Source organism: Gymnodraco acuticeps, unplaced genomic scaffold (assembly GCF_902827175.1).
Source record: "Gymnodraco acuticeps unplaced genomic scaffold, fGymAcu1.1, whole genome shotgun sequence".
NCBI classification, from domain to species: Eukaryota; Metazoa; Chordata; class Actinopteri; order Perciformes; family Bathydraconidae; genus Gymnodraco; species Gymnodraco acuticeps.
Window position 1 is genome coordinate 3410265 of NW_022990947.1, and position 23162 is coordinate 3433426.

At 42.3% G+C, this 23162-nt stretch overlaps 1 protein-coding gene across 1 annotated transcript in view; it reads right to left on the reverse strand.

Annotated features, from left to right (window-relative positions):
- Window positions 1-23162, reverse strand: part of ccser1 (coiled-coil serine-rich protein 1) — a 136379-nt gene that overhangs the window by 57602 nt on the left and 55615 nt on the right. Inside the window, 1 exon segment of the mRNA XM_034234800.1 lies at window positions 4535-4612. Within this exon segment, the coding sequence (XP_034090691.1) occupies window positions 4535-4612 (78 nt within the window).

Consider the following 23162-nt stretch of genomic DNA (forward strand, 5'->3'; position numbering starts at 1 on the left):
ATCGGCTTATCACTCTGAAATAGAGAGATTTGTGCAGTGGTGTGATTTTAACCATCTAGTGCTGAATGTGAAGAAGACTGAGGAGATGGTGTGGGACCCAAAGGCAGTGGGTGACCTTAGGCCGGTGGTTATCCACAATGAACCCATAACTCAGGTCAGCTCCTATAAGTACCTTGGTGTCCATTCTAGATAATACACTCAGCTGGAAGGCGCATGTTCAAGGTCTGTGCTCTAGACTTCAACAGCGATTGTACTTTCTGCGTCGACTCCGGGCTTTCGGAGTCGACCAGAAGTTCATGTTACTGTTCTATCATGCAGTGTTGGAGAGCATCATTAGGTATGGTATTACTGCCTGGTATGGTAACTTGACAGTGCAGTCAAAGTCACAGATCACTCGCCTGGTACAGACTGCTATGAAAATTATGGGGGTTAAAAAACACCCATCTCTCCAAAACATATACGAGCAGTCCATTATCAGACCGGCAAACAAAATTGTGTCTGATCCCACCCACATACTTCACCCAGAATTCCAGCTCCTACCTTCTGGTAGAAGATTCAGGGTTCGCAAGAGCAGGCTGAACCGCTATAAGCACTCATTCCTACCTATGTCGATTAAGCTTCTTAACATTCACATGAAATTAAATGTAGTCTAATGTAATGAAATGTACTTTTTAAATGTTGGCCATGAGGGGTAGTGCAATAGGTCGCCATTGTCAGTATGTGCGTCTGTGTATTGTGTTTGTTCAAACGGTGTATGACTGATGATATGTGTATGTCTCTTAATGTCCACTATGTTTGTATATGTACATGTATGCTGAACTGCAGGACGGAGTCCAGAACTAATTTCCTTACGGGGACAATAAAGTATATCGTATCGTATCGTATCGTACTCACACCACTTGGTTTGCAAACTATTCAAAATGAAAGAATAAAACTGCAACCCTATGAACCTCAACAAAGCTGAATCCTGCTCTCCACTCTGCCACCTCTCCTGGAAATCCAAGTGGACGTAAAACTGGGCTGAATTGCAGCCAGAAATTGGAGCAGGGACTCTTCTCAAAGTGCACCAGTTGAGAAAAATTCATAAAATCTGACAGCTAGTATTGGCCAGACTGCTGGAAAGGTCCTTCTAGGGAGATAATTAATAGGTTTCCTCTGGCAGATTTACAGTGGGCGGTATAGAGAGAAAAGTGTTTGCCCTGTCCTTTAAAATACAGCACTGTTACCTTGACCAGGAACCTTCAGACTTGTCTGCTACCTCTGTGTGATTATTTTGAAAAGGCGGGTTGCGAGTCCCCTGAATGAAAAGAACCCAACACTATTTCCACCAGGAGCATTTTATGACAATGTAACTTATCATTCTGACATGCTCGCTTCACGCTGCTCATGGGACAGGAAACAAAAAAAGTTGAAAGGGATTATTAAATGTTGAGAAATGCGTTCACCTTGATTAAAAGGAACCACTCGAATTTGGACATGGTGAAAAGGAGGGTTAATAGTATGAAAAATGAAAGAAAGTCCATTTATATATCTCTAAACTCAAAACATATGGTCGTGTTTGAATCAGAAGCGAGTTGACAGATTGCGGTAAAAATCTGTTTTCATTAGTCATGCCCATGCCCACGTGAAAAGCAAAGGAGGCTTTTCATAGCTAAATGTTGCAGTTGGAGCACGGTCCTTCAACAAAATGCACCAGCAGAGAGAGGAGAGAACTCGTAAAAAGTGACAGCTAGTGATGGCCAGCCAGCAGGTCCTTCTAGGAGATAATTAATAGGTTTTCACTGGCAGATTTACAGACGGAGGCAGAGTGAGGAGAGCGCTGGATATGGGCTGCTCTTTCCTTCTAAATGCTGCACTTTAACTTCTCTGCGCCAGGCAACGTATTCCTTCTCTCACATATACACCCTCACAAGTATGCACAAGGACATCACAGTCCTACATTTAAAGCCTTGTTAGAATGACCTTTGTGCCAAGGACATAGAGAGCAGTTAAACATAAGGTTAGCAGTAAGGATACAGGCTTGCATTAGACAATTGATCAATATATACACAAATAGATATAGGCACACTTTTGTTTGTAAAAACATGAAAGCAGTACATGTTTGGAAATCCAATGCAGCCAGAACATCTCTGACAGAGTGCCAAACAGATGAACACACTCACACACACATTCAAGGCTGATTACCATCCGTTTTTGTTTGTGCATGCACAAGCATTGTGTTGCCAAAAGAGTGATTGATGGATCTTTGTGTTAATGTGGATGGGGGAGAAGTGGAGCGAAAATCAATAGAAAACTGCATCAAAATGAGGATAAGGCATGTCAATTTATGTATTTATGTTATAATCAAGTCCTAAACACTGATTGGATTGCACTAACAAGTATTTATGTGTCTTAGACTCCTAAGTTTTCCAAAAGACATTAAAAACACATCATTGAGCATTGCCTCTTCCTTACCATGAAAAGTTGTCCCTATAACAAATGCAATGTATACTATTGTAGTAATGCTTGCTAAAAAAAACAGGGCCTTGCTGTTTTAGGAGACAAACATGTCATCCTTGTTTCGAATTAAACTATATGTATTTTAAAAAATGTGCATCTTCAGCAGGATTGAAAAGGCTTGGAGCTGGGAATCCCAAAGTATCTGGAATTGTAATTGAATGTAAAATGTATTACAGATCAATATAGGCTGATGTGGTATAGGTGTTTTAGTGTGAGTTGACAGCATGTTCCATTGCCTGTAGACATTCATTTTAAATAGATTGTAACATGAACTGTTTAACAGTATCAATATATAAAATAAATCTCATTTCTGGGGTGAGTATTTAACAAGAGAAAAACTAAAGGTCTGAAAAGTGGAGTTACAAAAGACAAAAATGTCTTCTGGGGAACTACCTATGCCTCTACTGTAGCTGTCTGGGTGACAGTTTTAGTCAACAGGTGTGTCTGAGGTCTGAATAGAAATGTACTGAATGTTGGTATAAACTCCTCATTACGTGAACAGTGCTGAATACAGCCTATAGTGAGGAGTACTGTTAAGGGCTAATATATGTGATGCGAGCAAGAGAAAGTTATTAAACACACAAATGCCAAATGAGACTTAAGTCAGTCTGTTGGACTGGCATCTCTTGCAATAGCTCCATAGCACTGGCACATTATCTTGCAATGGCCTAGCATAATGTCTGCATTACTTTGCTTTGGCAGAACAGCTGACAAATTGTGTAGATGACAAATGATGAAAAACGTTTGCCGTATGGACAACATTTGCAGATGATCCAACAAGGGGATGACAAAAAAGTGAAAAGAAACACAGACAGCGCAATATATTAAGCATTTAAATCCCTATATTTCACAAGCATATTGTTTTTTTACAAATAATTAGATATGGAAATGATCCATGTTTCCCATCCCTGCCTACAGGGGTAATAGTTCGAAACATTATTCTTCTCTCTCTGCTGGACGTGAGTGCCAATTACAATTCTGCTATTACATTAAGCTTGGTGGGAACAAGCCGTTTACATTAACAAAGATGGAAAAGATGGGCCTTCTGGTGGCACGCCAGATAGTGTTTGAGCCAACTAAAGAACTATTTACAGATTCATTTCCTTTCTCCTTCCTGTCACTCCGCCCTCTGCTGTATGTACTCTCACACAGCAGAATATCAAAAGGAAAACTGACAAAGAGTTTGTCAGATTCTTTAACTAAAGTCAATATTTCCAGTTCTTTGAAATGTTGTTTAACTTTTCCAAAAAAAGAAGGATTTGTTTTTGCTTAAAAGGGAATGAAATATTGTGGTTCAAAGGCAATTAGTCTTTAATTTATACCCTATAACAAATAATTCAAACACATTCAAGCTGTTTTAATTATTAATTTTAAAGTTTGAAAGGCACCAAGAGAAATAAACTGTGACAGTTTGAATGAAATGTAAACCCTCCATTCCTCAATATTTGAGACTATGAGTTGCTTGTCTTAAAATGATGTGAAAAAGATTTAACATTATTTTGGAAAGTCATTTTACTCCACTGGATGTGTGTTTTAATGCCTCTTCAGTGCACAGGTTTTATACACATCTTCTTCAGAACCGTCTTCTGGCTGGCAACAGCTACAGTATGTTAAACAATGCTTTTATGCCAGGCAGAGAAAATGGAACTGTCCCTTCTTCTGCATTTGATAAAAATCATTTAACTAATCGGGTTCAGGATTTTAGAGAGCTATTAACTAAATACTAATGATGCATTTAAAACTCAAATAACTTTTCAAACCTTAATAGTACTCCAAAAATGTGGTAACATAATATAGTACTGCACTAGGTTGTTACTGCTGCTGTTTGTTGTTTGTTTGTTGTCTCTTCCTAGTCTATTTTTGTTTTGTGGGTTTTATTATGTTTTGTTGTTTTGTCCTTAATATGTTGGTATTGTCTCACCTTGTAACTTCACGAAAAATACTGATAATGGTTGGTTTTGCTTTTGCGCAATGAACTGAACACAAACTTGCCTGTTATTATTATATTGTGTATTTGCTGGATAGTGGATCTTACCAATTCACTGTGGAGTCTGAGGATCAGTTCATCTTTCTCTCTCAGTTGTTGCAACAAGGCCCCTTCTCTGCTGGGATCCTAAACACAAGCAACAAGACACCATGTTACACATTACTTAGGACACTGCAGACAGCAGTGATTTATCTTAGGGTCCATATTCCCGCAAAAGCAATACATAGAGCCTAAGAGGATGACAACATACAAAATGTGTTTGTGCCTGTGTGTGTGTGCGTTTCTCTGGCTGTCCCCATAAAAGTTAACGTTGGTTTTGCAAGTGTTTTATGTTCATTTATGAGCGTGTTTGTTGCTGTTCTTGCTAGTGCATGGCTAGGTGTCATAAAGTTGTCATGCATGCAGCATTGTGATCTCCTCTTCGCTCTACGTGTCTGCGATAAACTTGGTGTGTACCCCAGAGCACAAAGCACTTCAGTGTGACCTTGGGATGTCAGGGGACATTGCTTTGGGGACGATGGAGAGCAACAGGACAGGAGACCGGAGAAGAGGGGAATAATATAACTAATCAACTTTATTATTATGGCACCTTTCAAAGCAACAGCTATAAAACATCAACAAAATACATAATTATAAATAAATGTCATTATGAAAGTAAAATTATAAAATGAGTTTGACGTTTATGACTATAATTGTGCTATATGTTGAAAGGATAAGATATGTCTGAAAGGACACACTCCCACAATATAATGAGACTTGGCATTTCCTATCACCGGGCCTAAGGTGTAGCAAATACCGTCTATAAACTGTTTCACTTTGTTGAATGAGTTAATGTGTGTAAGAAGAGTAAAGGACAGGAGACAGGTAAGGACGGAGGTAAATGGAGAGGTCAACGTTCACAGACGGCATGATTTTAATTATCATTAGATCTAGATTTATGTATGTCCCTTTTTTTTCCCAGTGTATACACATTCATATTATCTTCATAATTGTTTAATTGTCAAAAATGTCCTCTTTTTATTTAATGTACTTATTTTCATTGTGTTGCAGTTGCACAACACAATCCTTTATCTTTCATTGTATTTGTTCCTTTTACAGGATTTGTAGTATTTTTTTTTACTTTTATTTTTTTTATTATATTTTTTATTATATCATAACTTAGTAATTTTTTTTAACATATGTAACATTAAGCTGTCTGTGGCTCTTTCCTGCTGTAACGATGCACATGTCCCCTCTGTGGGACTAATAAAGGTATACTGATTTCCATTTGATCTGTTAATGTGCATGGATATTGTGATGTCAACTTGGAAAATCCTCACAGGAGATCAAGGGGTTAAAAAGTCGGGCTGATTGACAGAGTGGCAGCTGTCTGAAATCAGTCTCTAATTGCTAATCAGCGTCGCTGCACCTTTAAAAGCAACGCACCTGAAAGAAGGGCAGTAATCAAAGCTGGAAAGGGACAAACTAAAGAGCGTGCGTCCAGCAGCAGCAACGAACCAGCAGAATAAACGTCGAAGAAGCAGCACTGGTGCAGCCATAAAAAGCTGGAGAAGCGGCCGGTGAGAGACGAACTGTGTGTTTAGTCAAGTCATACAACTTACCGTTCATGGCGCACGTTAGAACGTGCATTCTAGTTCAGTGTCATTTGTTTGTTTGATGTCCTCAAGCTAAAGCAACATGATTGTTGATTTAAAAACGAGTGTGTTTTGTTTATTGAGATATGTAGATTGGTAAAAACGGTTTGCATGCTGCTAAGAATTCAGTATTATATTTGCATTTTTAATGAGACTGCATAAGTTAAAAACTGTTTAAAACATAATTCATAAAAATACATTAAGAAAGTAAGAACAATATTCAGAAGTGTTAAAAAGTATATGTAAAGCATGTATTTTTTCATTTATTATTTGATGTGCATTGTATTTACAGTAATTATTTTTTATTTTTCATTTAAGGTTTTTTACCTTACAACTTACAACCTTACAACCTTACAACATAAGCTGTACTGCAACAACAAATACCAAAGTAAAGAAGAACTCAAAAGAAACAAAGTTGTGGCCATTGTACGAGTGAAACCCAGTGAAAACCTCCTATGGACTGTACCATCCCTTTCAAGCGGGGAAAACTGCAAATATACCCAAGGGCTTGACGGTAAAAAACCGGGGCTGTAAGCTGGAACAGTGAAAACAGTGACCTGGAAAAAGATAAAATACCACCCTGCAAACAGTCAGTGGACCCAAATCCAACATGGCTGATCAAACAGTCAGGAAAACAGTTGAGCAGCTCAAAAATGAGCGGACTGCAGCAAAACGATCCTTCACACGACAAGCTAACAGTATCATCAGAACTCACGACGGCATGTCAGAAGACCAGCTCCAATATAGCTTCAATAAACTCTCCATGGGAGCCGACAAAGTCATGGAAACTGTAGAGTTATATTTGTATTTCATGTTAGCAAACTATGGATAAGCTTAAAATGGGAATAATTTGGGTAAAACTGAGCTGGATTTGGGGCCTGTTGACATGTGTTTTTGAGGACAAAGGAAGATGGGGGAAGGTGAGAGCATGTCCTGATTTGCATTCAACTTAGAACGAGCTACAGTGGTTTGTGATATTAAGAGAGGTCCCTTGGGTTTCTCTGGTGGTTATCAACAGTAGCAGTTAAGTGAATACTGTTCAAACAATACCTGTGTTTGTGTTTTATATTGATTTCTCTGTTTTATCCTTTCATAAATGTAAGGACTACAAATGGCTATAAACATTCTGGGCTGGTTGGAGTAAACAGGGTTTTATTGCTCTGTGGGGGAGGTGTAGGTATGCAGGCCTTGAGACCTTTTGTTGGAAAGTGAGCCTGTTTGGTTTCCTGCTGGCCTGCGTTGCGTCTCCCAATGAGATGACCTGAAAAGATGACCAGCTGACCTAACACCAAACCCCTCCTTCTTACTCTGGTATATATCCGGTGGATCCCTGGCGTTCGGCCTCTTCTTCACATGCTGCCCTCGGGTGAAAGTAGCTCTGCAGTATGCGAACCGGGGCAGGAGTAAGCCGGCATTACTCCTTAAGCATTACAATATAACTGTAATATATCATGTTGTATTGTAATGATTGTATTGCATTGTCATATTGTCATTAAAGTAGATTATTGTTAACGGTTACTTTGTAGATATGGATTCCTTCCTGTATTATAACCAGCTTCATAGGAACGCGCGGAGATTTGAAAAGCGGACCAGTTATCCCTCCAAATCCCCAACAAAATGGTGACCCGACGTCTATAACGAAGCTGAGGAAGAATTCAGACGCTTTCAAACATCTCAGACAATCAGCAGGACTCTGCAACTTTGCAAATAAGGTAAGCAGACGATGAAAGTCGCCTGTCTGTAATTGGATACGCTAAAACTTTAGGATTGTCTGTAGGCGTTTCACAGTGTTTTTATGGTTTAAATGGAATATACAATGCATATTTTACTATGTTAGGAAAGTTATATACAAAACGTAAACGTTGATCGACAGGTAGACGAAAGTCCTGCGTGACGTAAAATAGAGCAGTTTGGCGCGGATCTGCAGGTAGTTTATTCCTGAGTGGCGTAGAGATGGTGCAGTTTGTGTGAATGCGAGGTTTGAATCCTGCACGGCAAAACCTGAAAACTCGATAAATCAGATCGAGTCGCCGTTTAAAACTGGGGTTTAAATAACAGACCAATGCTAAAAGCTTAAAGCCAGAGGTCTGTTATATATTAAACCAAGGTAGAGCGTTTCCCTTTGTCTGGAAACTTCTGCTGCTGCCATCTAGTGGCTGAAAGGGGGTATCACACCCTTGAAACTTCTGCTGCTGCCATCTAGTGGCTGAAAGGGGGTATCACACCCTTGAAACTTCTGCTGCTGCCATCTAGTGGCTGAAAGGGGGTATCACACCCTTGAAACTTATGCGAGCTTAGAGTTTAATCATTACATTGCTGGCCGGTATTGAAGACGGGAAGCACGTTCCCAGTATATTAATTATAACTGATTTTGGTAAACTGGTACAAAACAATAAGGGATTGAACATTTTTTACAACGACAGCACCAGGAGATGAGTAAACTCAAGAATCTGTAGTGTAAATACATTGTGCAAAACACATTTTACACTCGAACTGTTTGCAAATGTAGACAATATAAATAAATGTTCAGAAAGAAGACATAGGCCTACACTTGATTCAAATTTCATTACTGTGATCCGATTGGTGTGCTCTGCAGGTTTACTATTGTTCGAAGTAACAGTGGGATGTAAAATGAGAGAAGATATGGAGATGTTCTTTCATAGTGTGTGGAATATGTGATGCTGGAAACATGTAAGTATTTCAGAGTTGTGTTGGGTAAATATGTAACAATGGATGAAACAATTTTTGGAGTGAGTTTTTGTAATATCATAAGTAGACATTAATTATGTTGTTTAGATGGCATTTAACAACTAAGACAGATAGTATGATTAGAAAGAGACAGAGTGGAAAGGGTTGGATTTATTTAACATCAGTGTGCTAGACTTCTTATAGGTAATGTGTACCGGGACCTGGACTCCCCCTCTGAGTTAGAAAGGCTTTGATCCCGACCCTCCAAGCAGACAACGAGACCTAACCCAACAGGAGACTCCTCCTTCTCCATCGTACAGACAGAGAACCAGAGCTGAACCAACAACAACAACAAGACTACATCAAGACTGCAGCCAGAACTATCTCCACCTTTGGCATCCAGAACCAAACCAGCATGCTGACATACAGAGAGATACTCTCATCGGTCCCTCAAACAGGACATGAAGTTCCAAACTGCGCCGCGAGATTTGGCACAATAGACATGAGAGCAGAATCCGCCCTCCATAAAAACAGCAGAGAGACTGTAAAGGAGGAGTGCAACAACAGTGGCATGATGGGGCTGCAGATGTGACTGGGCCAATGGCTGCCTACAAAAGTTACAGTGGATGGATTCAACAGCTGATGGACTGAAGAGAAGACAGAATCAGAGGAGTTGGCATGGTCGATTAGAAGTGAGGAGGCCGGGGTCACGGCTTGAGAAAACCAGGGGAGGAGGAAAGGAGAACGGGAATGAGTGAGTTACACATAAACACACTTATTCACGAAACGCACATTTAAATAACTTGAATTAACTTCATAAAGACAGAAAGATTTATTAATCATTTGGTAAATTAAAAATAGCAGTAAAGAGGAAACTATTAAAGTAAAATGATAATCATCCTAAAACACACTGACAGAGTATAACCATATTTTCATCATGTTAACAAATCATTCTTTAAGACATTTTTATTCACGTGTGAATAAAGTAGTGATCTCATTGGTTACAATATTGATCACCATTAAAAGGATAGTTTTAGGAACCACTCTATAGGACAAATCTTTGTTTGTATTAATGGCTAGTGCCAAGCCACATATTAAATTCCAATCTAAAGTGTTGATTTCACCATTGTGGCATAGTTATTACCAGACTTCGGTTTTGAATCCTTGATAAAGGAGGGAGTAATTGTTGCATGTTCGGACACCCAGGGTTCCACACACTGCTAAAAGACTTTAACATTGTTTTTTAAGTAGACCAGAATTATAATGACCTATGAAATGCAGAGCGACACAGATCCTAGTAATGTTTTGACTCAAGATAATAGTTATGTACACAAGTTTCTGAAATAGATCATTAGACATTTTAATACTAATTAGGTGTAAATGGATTGATGTAGTAGTGGTACTCGAAGGAAGTGAGTTTTGTACCAAGTTTCAGGAAAAGTGGGAGGCGGAAGTCCCAATGACAAGTGAGAATCATCTTGAAAATTATAGTTGAAATCGTGACATATTTTTGTAGACAAAGGATACTGGCCTATGCTGAAATGTCAAAGTCTCTGCAGAGCACGACACATGGCCAAAAAAGACGGAAACCAACTGACCTTTGACCCTGACCGACAGTGTAACTTGACAAGGCACTGTGGATGACTGACTCTGGGGTGGACCTGACCAAACTTGACATGACAACCAGACAGTGTGAGTGTGAATGAATGCCGGCATGTGATCAGTGTAACTGCATGATTCTAAAACAATAACTAACCAAGCATGTTTTTGGACTAACATATTATTTTGGAGCTCCAAGGGAAACGAGAGGTTTCCTAAAAATTCCACAAAAAGGGGAAACCGCACATGTGATATTTTCCTCTCACATGAGTTGGCGGTTTGCAAATGTAAAACTACAATCTGAAGATTCTGTTTCTTTTAGGCCTGAAGGACGGAGAGGAACACTTCTTTTCACTGAAGTGTTCACTGTGGAAATAATGATAATGATGTCAAATTTAAAATAATGTTGGTTATGTCCCTAACCAATTACCTGACAGTTTTTGTTCCCCTCCCATTACAGGGTTTTGTTACACATTATTTCATGTGTAAAAAGGGGGAGTGAGTATAAGGTATAAATGTCAACATGGCTGTAAAATTCACAATTTAAATTTTTCTTTTAAGGATTGAGCATTGAATGTAATTAACCTGCTCCATATCTGGGGATAAGATACTGTTTGATGAAGGTTGAGATGTTTCTAAATATTGATTTGAATTATAGCAGGTAACAAAGAAGCAGTGGCCAAGGGGCTACTGTGAAACCGAAGAAGTTGACCTGTGATAATGAAACAATTTTGTAATATTTTAACAGACATTAGAGTAACTGAGGTTTGAAATGTAGAAAGAACATATTACAGTTAAAGCTAAAACATAGTAGTGTATTGAGACAGAATTTAATTTAGACAACATCATGTAACTAGCCTGGTAAAGAAGTAAAAGCCATATACTTTATTATTTAGGTCATTATGGGGATATACATTTCATCTAAATGTATAATAGAAAGACATTTGATGACAGTTTGTTGGAATTCTGTATTCATTTTTTCAGCGTGATAATATCTAAGCACTGACAGGTAAAAGCAGTATCACCAGGAAATCATTCACTTTGTTAGCATCGTGATGTTGGTTGTTTTTGAATCCATAACATTAGTGTGTTTCTTTACCAGAAACATTAGCAGTTCATATTATATTTGGATTTTAAATAGGATTTCATTTAAAAATAAACACGGATGCTTGTCAGAAATTCAGAGCTATTGAAATATGTTATTTAGTTTACCTAAAGATGTTGAGGTTCTTATTTAGTTGGCACAATCCAAGTATTAAGATTCTGAAGCTGCACTGGCAGATAGGAGGTCTACAATTAATTTGGAAAACCTGTTCACAGACGGCTGTTGTTTCAAGACACCCCACCAACAGGCTCCAAGTGGGTCAAAACAGCTGAGCGTAGGCTTGAGGGAGTTGTATCAGATTTCTCCACACAGGTCGATGGCGCCAAAAGGGGGACCCGAGAAGCACGAGGCCGACAGCAGAGTTCGTCTGGCTGAAAGTCATCAGGACAAAGTGGCTCAACTCCAGGCTCTCCGGCCCCGACCGAGTGACCCAGCGGACCTCTTATGCCGTCTGCCTGGGAGAAAAGGGGGACAGCTCGTACCACGGGAGCCAGTGTGCGGCGGGGAAACCACCTACTAGGACCAGGGGACGACATCAGGACGGACGTGGCCCTGGCAGACGTGGACTACTCGGAAGCAGCAGACTGGAGGAGCAGGACCCTGGAGACATCTCTACAGCATCGACCCGGAAGCCGCCATCAGCGGGCCGGAGGACGAGGAGGTGGAAGACATCTCTCTAGCAGGCAGCCCAGAAGCTGCTGTCAGCGGATTGGGAGACAAAGACACGGCAAGCCAGGACGGCACAGGGGACTTTTCGAGGCAGCAGAGGAGTCTACTTCGCTCTGATCAGTTCTACCCGTGAAGGGAAAGCTGCATCTCCCCCTCCCTATTAGCTGTCCTTGTGGGCTATTCCTCCGAGGGGGGGGGGGGGGGGGGGGGGGGGGGGGGGCCTGATGATTCTAGCACTCAGCTACCCCCTCATGGTTCCTTCACTGCCATGGAGAGTGGTGTTCTGTCTCCATGAAGGTTTCAAGTGCTCTAAATACCAGCTTCGGATGGATTTACGGACACAGTAGAAAATAATGACAGTGGGTATATTTCAAAATGCCTTGTCTAAGTTTATCTCTGGAGAAGGAGATAAAAAGGGGGATTTGTAGAGTTATATTTGTATTTCATGTTAGCAAACTATGGATAAGCTTAAAATGGGAATAATTTGGGTAAAACTGAGCTGGATTTGGGGCCTGTTGACATGTGTTTTTGAGGACAAAGGAAGATGGGGGAAGGTGAGAGCATGTCCTGATTTGCATTCAACTTAGAACGAGCTACAGTGGTTTGTGATATTAAGAGAGGTCCCTTGGGTTTCTCTGGTGGTTATCAACAGTAGCAGTTAAGTGAATACTGTTCAAACAATACCTGTGTTTGTGTTTTATATTGATTTCTCTGTTTTATCCTTTCATAAATGTAAGGACTACAAATGGCTATAAACATTCTGGGCTGGTTGGAGTAAACAGGGTTTTATTGCTCTGTGGGGGAGGTGTAGGTATGCAGGCCTTGAGACCTTTTGTTGGAAAGTGAGCCTGTTTGGTTTCCTGCTGGCCTGCGTTGCGTCTCCCAATGAGATGACCTGAAAAGATGACCAGCTGACCTAACACCAAACCCCTCCTTCTTACTCTGGTATATATCCGGTGGATCCCTGGCGTTCGGCCTCTTCTTCACATGCTGCCCTCGGGTGAAAGTAGCTCTGCAGTATGCGAACCGGGGCAGGAGTAAGCCGGCATTACTCCTTAAGCATTACAATATAACTGTAATATATCATGTTGTATTGTAATGATTGTATTGCATTGTCATATTGTCATTAAAGTAGATTATTGTTAACGGTTACTTTGTAGATATGGATTCCTTCCTGTATTATAACCAGCTTCATAGGAACGCGCGGAGATTTGAAAAGCGGACCAGTTATCCCTCCAAATCCCCAACAAAACCAATGACGAAGTCATGGCAGAGGTCATTGCAGTAAAGGAGGCAGAGCTGAAAGAGGAGGAGTCAGTCGAACTAACCGAAAAGCAAGAAGCCGACATAGCAAGGACCACAAATGAATGTGACTTGAAGCTGAAGGAGGTTGGAGAGCTACTTAGAGACATGCTTTGGCAAAAGTTTGGAGATGAACTGTGCACAGCTGTAGAACTAGCAGAAGCTGAGTGTGAGCGTGTCGCTCGAGTGCATCCTGATGGCAACCATGAGGCCTACGAATTCATGCTCAGCCATCTGAAGTCACTGGTGGGGACCGCAAAGGAAGCTCATTGCAAGTGGCAGCAGTGGGATCCAGTGGAAAGCCAGGAGTTCCGCAATCGGTTGAGAGACATCGAACGGGAAGCAACCAGTCTGGTTTCCAGAAAGGCTGAGTTCATCATGGCGAGACGACAGGAAGACACAAGGTCAGGATCAACAAGTACTGCCAGTCATCCCATCTTTACCCCAACCATTAGGCTAAAACCCACAGCTCTCCCCAGATTCTCTGGCTACAAGCGTGATTTTCACAGGTGGAGAAGAGACTGGGAGTCGCTCCAAAAACAGGGAGAACCAACAGGCTCCAAAGAAGTGAAAAAGATAGTTGCTAGACAGTCTCGATGACAGGATCAAGAAAGACTTTCACCTCACTACTTATAACACCGCAGATGACATTCTCCGTGTCTTGGAGAACCGCTATGGCAATCGAACGGCTATTGCCATTGAAATAGTGGAAGACCTTCAGAAGATGCCATCTGTCAGAAGTAGCCAACCAAGGAAAATTGTCGAGTTGATTCAAGCCGTGGAGAAAGCACTCTGGGACCTGAGTGACCTCGGAGACACAGGCGGCATAAAGAATCCTCTCGTAACAAAATCGATAGAGTAAACTCCCTGAGTCCCTCAAAAAAGAGTGGCTTGTATATGTAGCCGATCCAAAAAATGGTGTGAGGCCAGATAAAAGGTTTGATTATCTCTTGAAGTTTCTCAAGCAGCAAGAGACTATCTATGAGGAGCTTGAGCAGCTACGAGATGAGGAGCCAAGTAAACCAAGTAAGCCGAGTTGGAAAGACACCAGAATTGAGCAGAAAAGTGCCAGAACCAAGTCTACAAAGTCAGCTGATGACCAAGGCTGTGTAGTCTGCGGCGATGTCAAACACAAGAGGAAGCTCTACTTCTGCAAGCAGTTCAGGGCTCTGAGTGCAGCAGAAAGGAAGGCTTCAGTAAGTTGGGTGCATGTACAAGGTGCCTTGAGGTTCACGACGACCAGTCATCCTGCAAACCTGGCTTTCTATGCAGAAACGAGGACTGCAGAGATGGAGAGGCTGAGCATCACTACTACCTCTGTCCCAAGTCTGTGTCAAAGAGGTCTGGTGACAGATCTGAAAAGGATAAAGGCAAAAAGAAGTACACAGAGGGTCAAGAAGATTTCATCAAAAATCTCCCACCAGACCTAGCAAAGCAGTGTAGGGAGGTTTTCTCAAATGTTGCCTCCAGAGTCTTCAAAACCTCAAATGACCAACAAAGTATAATTGAAAAGAGTGGAATGCAAGAGCTTCCAGTGATCATGATGCTACTTGTCGTCACAGCTAACGCCGGACAGAAAGTCGGAACACTCATCGACTTAGCATCTGACACAAATTACATCACTCACAGAGCGGCGAGCCGCCTGGATCTCAAGAGTGAAGATATCATGCTCGTTGTACATGGAGTTGGCAAAATGAAGATTCAAGTAAAGACAAAGCGCTATCTCCTCAAAATCCGTGTATCCACCCCCAAGGGCACACTGAGAGCACATCAATTGGTTTGCTATGGGCTTGACAACATTGCAGACGTCCACAAAAGTGTGACACCTCAGCAACTGCAGCCATTCTTCCCAGACGTACCTCTTGATGAGCTTGTGAGGCCCAAAGAAGTCGAGCTTCTCATTAGCCACAGAGAAGGCCAGTTAGCTCCTCAGAGGATCAGAGTCGTGGGAGACCTCGTACTGTGGGACGGACCACTCTGGAAAACAGTTGGAGGAACCCACCCCAGACTGTTTGAGGAGGTTGAAGTGTCAGCCCACATGTCAAAGACGCACTTTGCGAGATCAATGAGAGCAGCAGCTGTGAAATATGAAGAGCTCACTAACCCCATTCCAGAACAAAACCCCTCAAGCAAAGAAGCAGCTGAAATACAGGGATCAACTGTTTCGACCAGCAAAGAGAGTTTCCTGAAATGGTGGCAATGGGACAGCATTGGCGCAGCATGCAAGCCCAGATGTGGAGGCTGCCGGTGCGGAAACTGCCAGCCCGGTGGTAAAGAAATTACCCTTGCAGAGGAAAGGGAGCTTGAGGTGGTAAAGGATGGACTCACCTATGTCATGAGCGATGATCACAGCAGAGAACCACATTGGCATGCAAAGTATCCCTGGCTAGAGGATCCGGCCTCACTGCCGAACAACAGAGGTGCAGTTGAAGCAACATTCCTAAGAACAGAGAAGCAGCTAGCCAAGGCACCAGAGTGGAAGTCTGCCTACAAAGCTCAAGTGCATGACATGATCGACAGAGGAGCTGCAATCAAGTTGACTAAAGAGCAGATCATGACCTGGAAAGGACCAGTATGGTTCGTGAGTCACCTTATTGCACCAAACCCACACTCTACAACAACCCCAGTAAGGCTCGTCTGGAACAGCAGTCAAAAGTTCAGAGGCACCAGCATGAACGACTTGCTGATGAAAGGGCCAGACGTCCTTAACCAGATACGTGCTGTCCTCCTGAGGTTCAGAGGGGGAACCAACGCTGCCTTAGGAGACATCAGGAAAATGTACAATTCTGTATGGTTGGAAGATAGAGAGATGCACCTCCACAGGTTCCTCTGGCGGGATTCTGAGGACAAAGAGTTGGAGGAGTACGCAATCACCAGAGTCAATATTGGTGACAAGCCTGCAGGATGCATCGCAATGTGAGAAACAGCCAACCTACCTCCTTTCGCCCACCTTGAAGAGGAGCGAGGGGTACTACAAAATGATAGCTACGTTGACGACATCCTCACGTCTCACAATGACTTCGAGAAGCTGAAAACCATCACAGCAAACGTGGAGCAAATCCTGAAAGCTGGAGGTTTCCTGTTGAAGCCTTGGGTCTTCTCAGGCCAAAGTGGGAGGAAGGGGAACAACAACAAACCAATGAAGACCAAAGTTAATAATATGGTCCTCCCGAATCAAATGAGGGATGAAGATAACAAAGCGCTTGGTCTAGGCTACCTTGTGGAAGAAGACAAGATCCATGTAATGGCATCCATTAATTTCTCAAAGAGAAAGAAGAAGATGGGACTTGGCCAAGACCTTCTACTAGACCAAGTAAGAGCGCAAACCCCAAACCCTTTGACAAGAAGGAACCTCCTGAGTCAAGTCTCAGGGTTGTATGATCCAGTTGGTCTGGTAACTCCTGCCAAGCAGAAGGGTGCCATCTTTGTGCGGAGAGCATTCCAGGAGGCAAAGAGCGACAACTGCCCTGTCAAAGACACCTGGGATACAGCATTGTCAGACAGCCTCAGAGAAGATGCAATCCGACTCTTCGAAGAGTATGTGCAACTCGGGCAGGTTACATTCACCAGGGCCATAACGCCTCCAAGCTTCATTGGAAAACCTTGGGCAATAACATTCTCCGATGGAAGCGAGCATGCTTACGGTGCTGTGATGTACCTCCGGTGGAACACCGACCAAGGCCCATTTGTCACTCTGGTGGAGTCCAAGGCGAAACTAACTCCTTTAGACCACAAAGGTGATGCTGTTAAGGCAGAGATATGCAGAGCAGTGTTTGCCTCACGTCTCAAAACATACTTCGAGCAGCACAGCAAGATCCAGGTTGGAAAGTGGTTCCATGTGATTGATAGCCAAACAGTCCTCGGTGCAATCCAGAGAGAGAGCTATGGTTATCAGACCTTCTTCGCAAACAGAATCGGAGAGATCCAGAACACAACAGCGATCCAAGATTGGTGGTGGGTTCCTGGTCCTCTTAATATTGCTGACATCATAACCGGAGGGGCCAGTCCTCAAGACCTGGATGAAAGTTCAGAATGGCAGAACGGACCAACGTTCTTGAAGTTTCCAGTGGATGACTGGCCAATGAAATCTGCCAAAGATTTGGTGACAGCTGCCAGAGACAGTGTCAACAGATTGCAAAAGAAAACGTTTGTTGCAGCACTAACCAGAGCCAAGGCACAAGTGCCATCAGATCCAAACGATGCCAACACCAGAGATGGGGACTCGAGTCTGTGACTCGGACTCGAGTCGCACTTAAGTCGCACACACAGAGACTTCAGACTTAACTTGGACTCCTGCTCAAAAGACTTCAGACTCGACTTGGACTCGTGTTTTGGGACTCGTGAACAATCATTGTGTTTTCTATTTTTGGCGTAATAAAGGTGGGGTAGGTAAGTGTGAGAAACCAGCTCGAGATCGCTAGAATTTGAAAATACACAACCGGAGAAAATCTGCCACTTCCTTACAGAGCCCCTCCTCCAACACACACGAATGCGCACATGACCAATGAGGGCACGAGATAAGTTTGTGCCCCGATGGGAGGCTGACAGGCAGGTAGGCCATCCAGTTACTTTAGCCGGGCCGGCTATCGGGATGTTAAGAGCATTCCATGGAATATAACAAAAAGTGTATCTCGAGCCGGTTTCTCAAACTTACCTACCCCACCTTTAACATTAACATCATGGTAACACCATGGCGACCGGCGGCACACCTGCAGCTGTACCGCTTGTAATTAGGTTCAACTATAAAAACTTCGAACAAAAACGCCGGCGGCACCAACAAAAGGAGCGCACACTGCAAAGTCTGCAATATTAAAATCAAGGATGCTGGTGCAACAACGTCAAATTTCATCAGGCACTTGAAAACTCACCCGGAGAGGTCAGTCACATTAACGCATATGGACGGTTAGCAAACATGTTTAGCTCAGCATCAGCTATGTAATGTTAACTTAGCTTGCTCCTAGCTTTGTAACTGAATATTTGAAAAGATGAGTGAATGTTTGCTTGTCACACTTGTTTGCGTTGAGTGGCGTTGACATCCAACTCTTGACATGACATAAAAAAGGTCGGTAACGTTAATCATTACGTTCCGCTGCCACCATCTACTGGCTAACGTTAAACGTAGAAAAATACATAGTTACATACATAAATACATCCGTCGGTTTATAGGCAGGTTACAGGTTTATTGTTGACCACGTAACGTTAATGTTACAGGTTTATCAGGTTACCATTACACTGGGTTTGAGTGAGAGGATAGAGGAATATGTTTATTTATAGTAGACTTAAAAGATGTAATTAGAGACCCAGTGTAATTAAACAATACGGTTGCAGAGGTCAAATTTTAACATTTTTGTCCACTGGCCAAATGGCTAGCCTAGTGAATGTTGAAATTTTACCAGCCACTCAATAGATTGCCATTGTTATTTGTGGCTGGTGCGTGCAACATACAGTACCAGCCACTTGCATGATGTACCAGCATTTGGCTGGTAAATGGTGTTAATGGTAGATATCTCTTTTGGAACAGGTCATGTTTTAATATCACCAGTTCAGTATATTTCAGATAATATTGCAGCAATAGTTTTTTAGTTGCAAATGGCACAGAACAAATGTTTACTTTTAAGTACTTTTAACACAGTTTCCCTGCGGGGGATTAATAAAGTATTAATTAAGTGTTTTGCTTATAAGTTGTTTGCATTTAGCTAAAGTGTGATGTTTTTCCTCATATTGCATTGCAATAGCCTGTTTAAAGTGATCATATAACAAACAACTAATCAGTACTGATACTGTATGCTAATAGATATAGGAGTGATAAATAATAATACAGTAAATGCTTTGAATTTCTTAGATATAGCTGTGCAGTATTCTTAACAGACTGGATAGCAGCAGACAATAGAAGGCTTATTACAACCAGAAGAGACATGAGACTTTTATTTTTTAGAGACTTGAGACTTGACTTGGACTCGTGACCAAAGACTTGAGACTTGATCAAGTCTCACCCCACAAAGACTTGAGACTTGACTTGGACTCGTGACCAAAGACTTGAGACTTGACTTGGACTTGCAAAAAAAGACTTGTGAACATCTCTGGCCAACACACAAAACCCATCAGAGCTAAAGCTAGATCAGCAACAAACCCAAACACACCCAAAAAGGCCACTAGCAGGATCAGCTGTCCTAAACCTTGTGAACGTCAAGCGGCTTAGCAACCTAAATCGACTCGTCAAGACAGTTGCTTGGATTTGGAGAGCAGCGAAGAAGTTCATTAGAGGGAAACAGCAAACTGCAAACAGTCCAAAGTAGGAGGCAGTGTCGTCTTCGCAAGTCATCTCAGTGAAAGAGAGAGAAGATGCCCTAAGAGACATCTTTCTTGCGGCACAGCAAGGTGCATCCTTCCCAAGTACAACCACAGACAGGCTAGTGGTGTACAGAGACCAAGAGACTGGCTTGTTGGTCTGTGGGGTCGCGTGCAGATCTTCAATGAAGATAAAGTTGCTGTCCCTATCTTGTCGTATGAAGCCTGGGTATCAACGCTGTTAGCACGAGAAGCCCATGAGGAGAACCACGATGGAGTGGCCGGAACCTTGCTCAAGATGAGGAGAAGAGCATGGGTCGTGAAGGGTTGGAGGATTGCTCAGAAAGTGGTCAAAAACTGCATGCTCTGCAGAAAAACTAAAGCAAAAAGATGCCAGCAAATAATGGGTGATCTACCTCCAGAGAGGACAGAACCAGCTGCCCCCTTTGAATACACAACAGTGGACCTCTTCGGACCGTACCAAGTCAAGGATGATGTCAAGAAAAGAGTGTCACTAAAGGTTTGGGGAGTTGTGTTTTGTTGCATGGCTTCCAGAGCTATTCACACAGAGCTGGTGAACTCTCAATCCACTGAAAGTTTCCTGTTCGCCTACCAGAGGTTCACAGCACTACGAGGTCATCCAAAGAAGATCTGGTCAGATCCAGGTACTAACTTCGTAGGGGCTAAGCCATTCCTAGAAGAACAGTACAGATTCCTTACCAATCTTGACAAAGCTACAGTAGAAGAGAGAGCTGCCAAGAATGGCACAGAATGGACATGGAAAATTCATCCTGCCGATTCTCCACACCGGAACGGTGCTGCAGAAGCTGCTGTGCGCATCATCAAGAGAGCACTGCAGAGTCTGGGAGGAGAGTCAGGGATAAGTTGGAGTGGATTCCAAACAACTCTCTACATGGCAGCCAATCTTACGAATGAAAGACCAATTGACGCCAGAACACAGAGCCGCGTTCAGTTCATCACTCCTAACTGTCTCCTGCTCGGACGAGCATCGCAGAGTGGAGATGTCAGAATATTGGACTTCAGTGACTATCCCTACAAAAGGCTTAAAGAAATGCAAGCGCAAGTGAACAAGTTCTGGAGGCACTGGAGTCAACTCGCTGGCCCTAATCTATTCGTAAGGAACAAGTGGCATACAGCCAAGAGAAATGTCGCAGTCGGATACATCGTCTGGATTGCAGACCAGAACGCCCTGAGGGGTCAGTTCAGGATTGCAAGAGTGGTCAGTGTCAACTCGGACAGCAAAGGAATTGTGAGGGATGTCAACGTCAGAACATTCCCAAGCTACCCTGTTCCTGTCACAAGGCCTACCACAGCAAAAGCAAATCACCAAAGATCGAAAAAACTCGAAGAGATCCCAGCGACGGTCCTTCACAGAGACGTCAGGCGACTGGTCGTCTTGCTTCCTGCTGAAGAGCAGAACAAAGCGTCTGACCCAAGTTTACCTTTGTAACATGCGACCTCCCAGGTGTCTCCACTGGAAAGTCGAGTGGGAGGTGTGAAGTCAACTTGGAAAATCCTCACAGGAGATCAAGGGGTTAAAAAGTCGGGCTGATTGACAGAGTGGCAGCTGTCTGAAATCAGTCTCTAATTGCTAATCAGCGTCGCTACACCTTTAAAAGCAACGCACCTGAAAGAAGGGCAGTAATCAAAGCTGGAAAGGGACAAACTAAAGAGCGTGCGTCCAGCAGCAGCAACGAACCAGCAGAATAAACGTCGAAGAAGCAGCACTGGTGCAGCCATAAAAAGCTGGAGAAGCGGCCGGTGAGAGACGAACTGTGTGTTTAGTCAAGTCATACAACTTACCGTTCATGGCGCACGTTAGAACGTGCGTTCTAGTTCAGTGTCATTTGTTTGTTTGATGTTCTCAAGCTAAAGCAACATGATTGTTGATTTAAAAACGAGTGCGTTTTGTTTATTGAGATATGTAGATTGGTAAAAACGGTTTGCATGCTGCTAAGAATTCAGTATTATATTTGCATTTTTAATGAGACTGCATAAGTTAAAAACTGTTTAAAACATAATTCATAAAAATACATTAAGAAAGTAAGAACAATATTCAGAAGTGTTAAAAAGTATATGTAAAGCATGTATTTTTTCATTTATTATTTGATGTGCATTGTATTTACAGTAATTATTTTTTATTTTTCATTTAAGGTTTTTTACCTTACAACTTACAACCTTACAACATAAGCTGTACTGCAACAACAAATACCAAAGTAAAGAAGAACTCAAAAGAAACAAAGTTGTGGCCATTGTACGAGTGAAACCCAGTGAAAACCTCCTATAGACTGTACCATCCCTTTCAAGCGGGGAAAACTGCAAATATACCCAAGGGCTTGATAGATATTATTTTTATAATGCTTTCATATCAATGATGCAGCGGCTGGCCCTAGGCTCTGGAATACTTTGCCCCTCCATGTGAGGTCGGCCCAGACCCTGGGGGTTTTTAAATCAACACTTAAAACTCACTTTTTCTCTCTGGCTTTTGTTTAATTATCTATTTATTCATTTATTTATTTATTCATTTAGTTCTTTATTTTAATATTTATAACATAACATAGGATTTCATAAAGTATTTTTAAAATAGTTTATACATTATTTGAATATAGGAATAGTAGATAGGATTACTTAAAATATAGTACCTTATATTTCATCTTTTTTCCTTTTAGACCCTTGCGGTTTATTCTTAAAAACCCTTACCCTTACCCACCCCCCATTTTCCCTCTGCTGGTCTATGGCCTTGTAGAGGGTAACGGGGTACAGAGTCGCTTAGATAAGCGGGGGAGTGCATCTGACGAAGAGATAGGTTGTTGTGCTCCCTATCTCTGTTTCTTATCCTATATCTAATAGAACTGCTCGGGTCTTGATAGATTGAGTGGGGAAGTTCATGAGATCTTTCTAGAGGGTTAGCAAGAATAACTTTTATCCAATGACCTTTTCCCTCTCTGTCTGTGTCTGTGTATTCTCTTGTTCCGATTAACCCAGCCAAATCTTTTTTCTTGTTTTGTATCTATATCTACGCCGGGATCCGGAGTCGAGGCTGATCCTCTTGCTGTAGTCCTGTGTCTTGGATCCTCTATCCTGAGTTCTGGATTAAGTCGTGGACTTCGGGTCGTGGCTCAACCTGTCTCTGCGGTCCTGCCTTGGGTCTCGTCATGTTGCTTCCCTGATGGCTTCCACAGGATTGTAGCTGACATCCTCGTGGATTCATCTTCTTATTACAGACACATGCATTTCCTAACATTCGGTCTATATGCTGTAAAATGTATTATCTCTTCAATTTACACACGGCATCTATTGCACGTCTGTCCGTCCTGGGAGAGGGATCCCTCCTCTGTTGCTCTCCCTGAGGTTTCTCCCATTTTTTTCC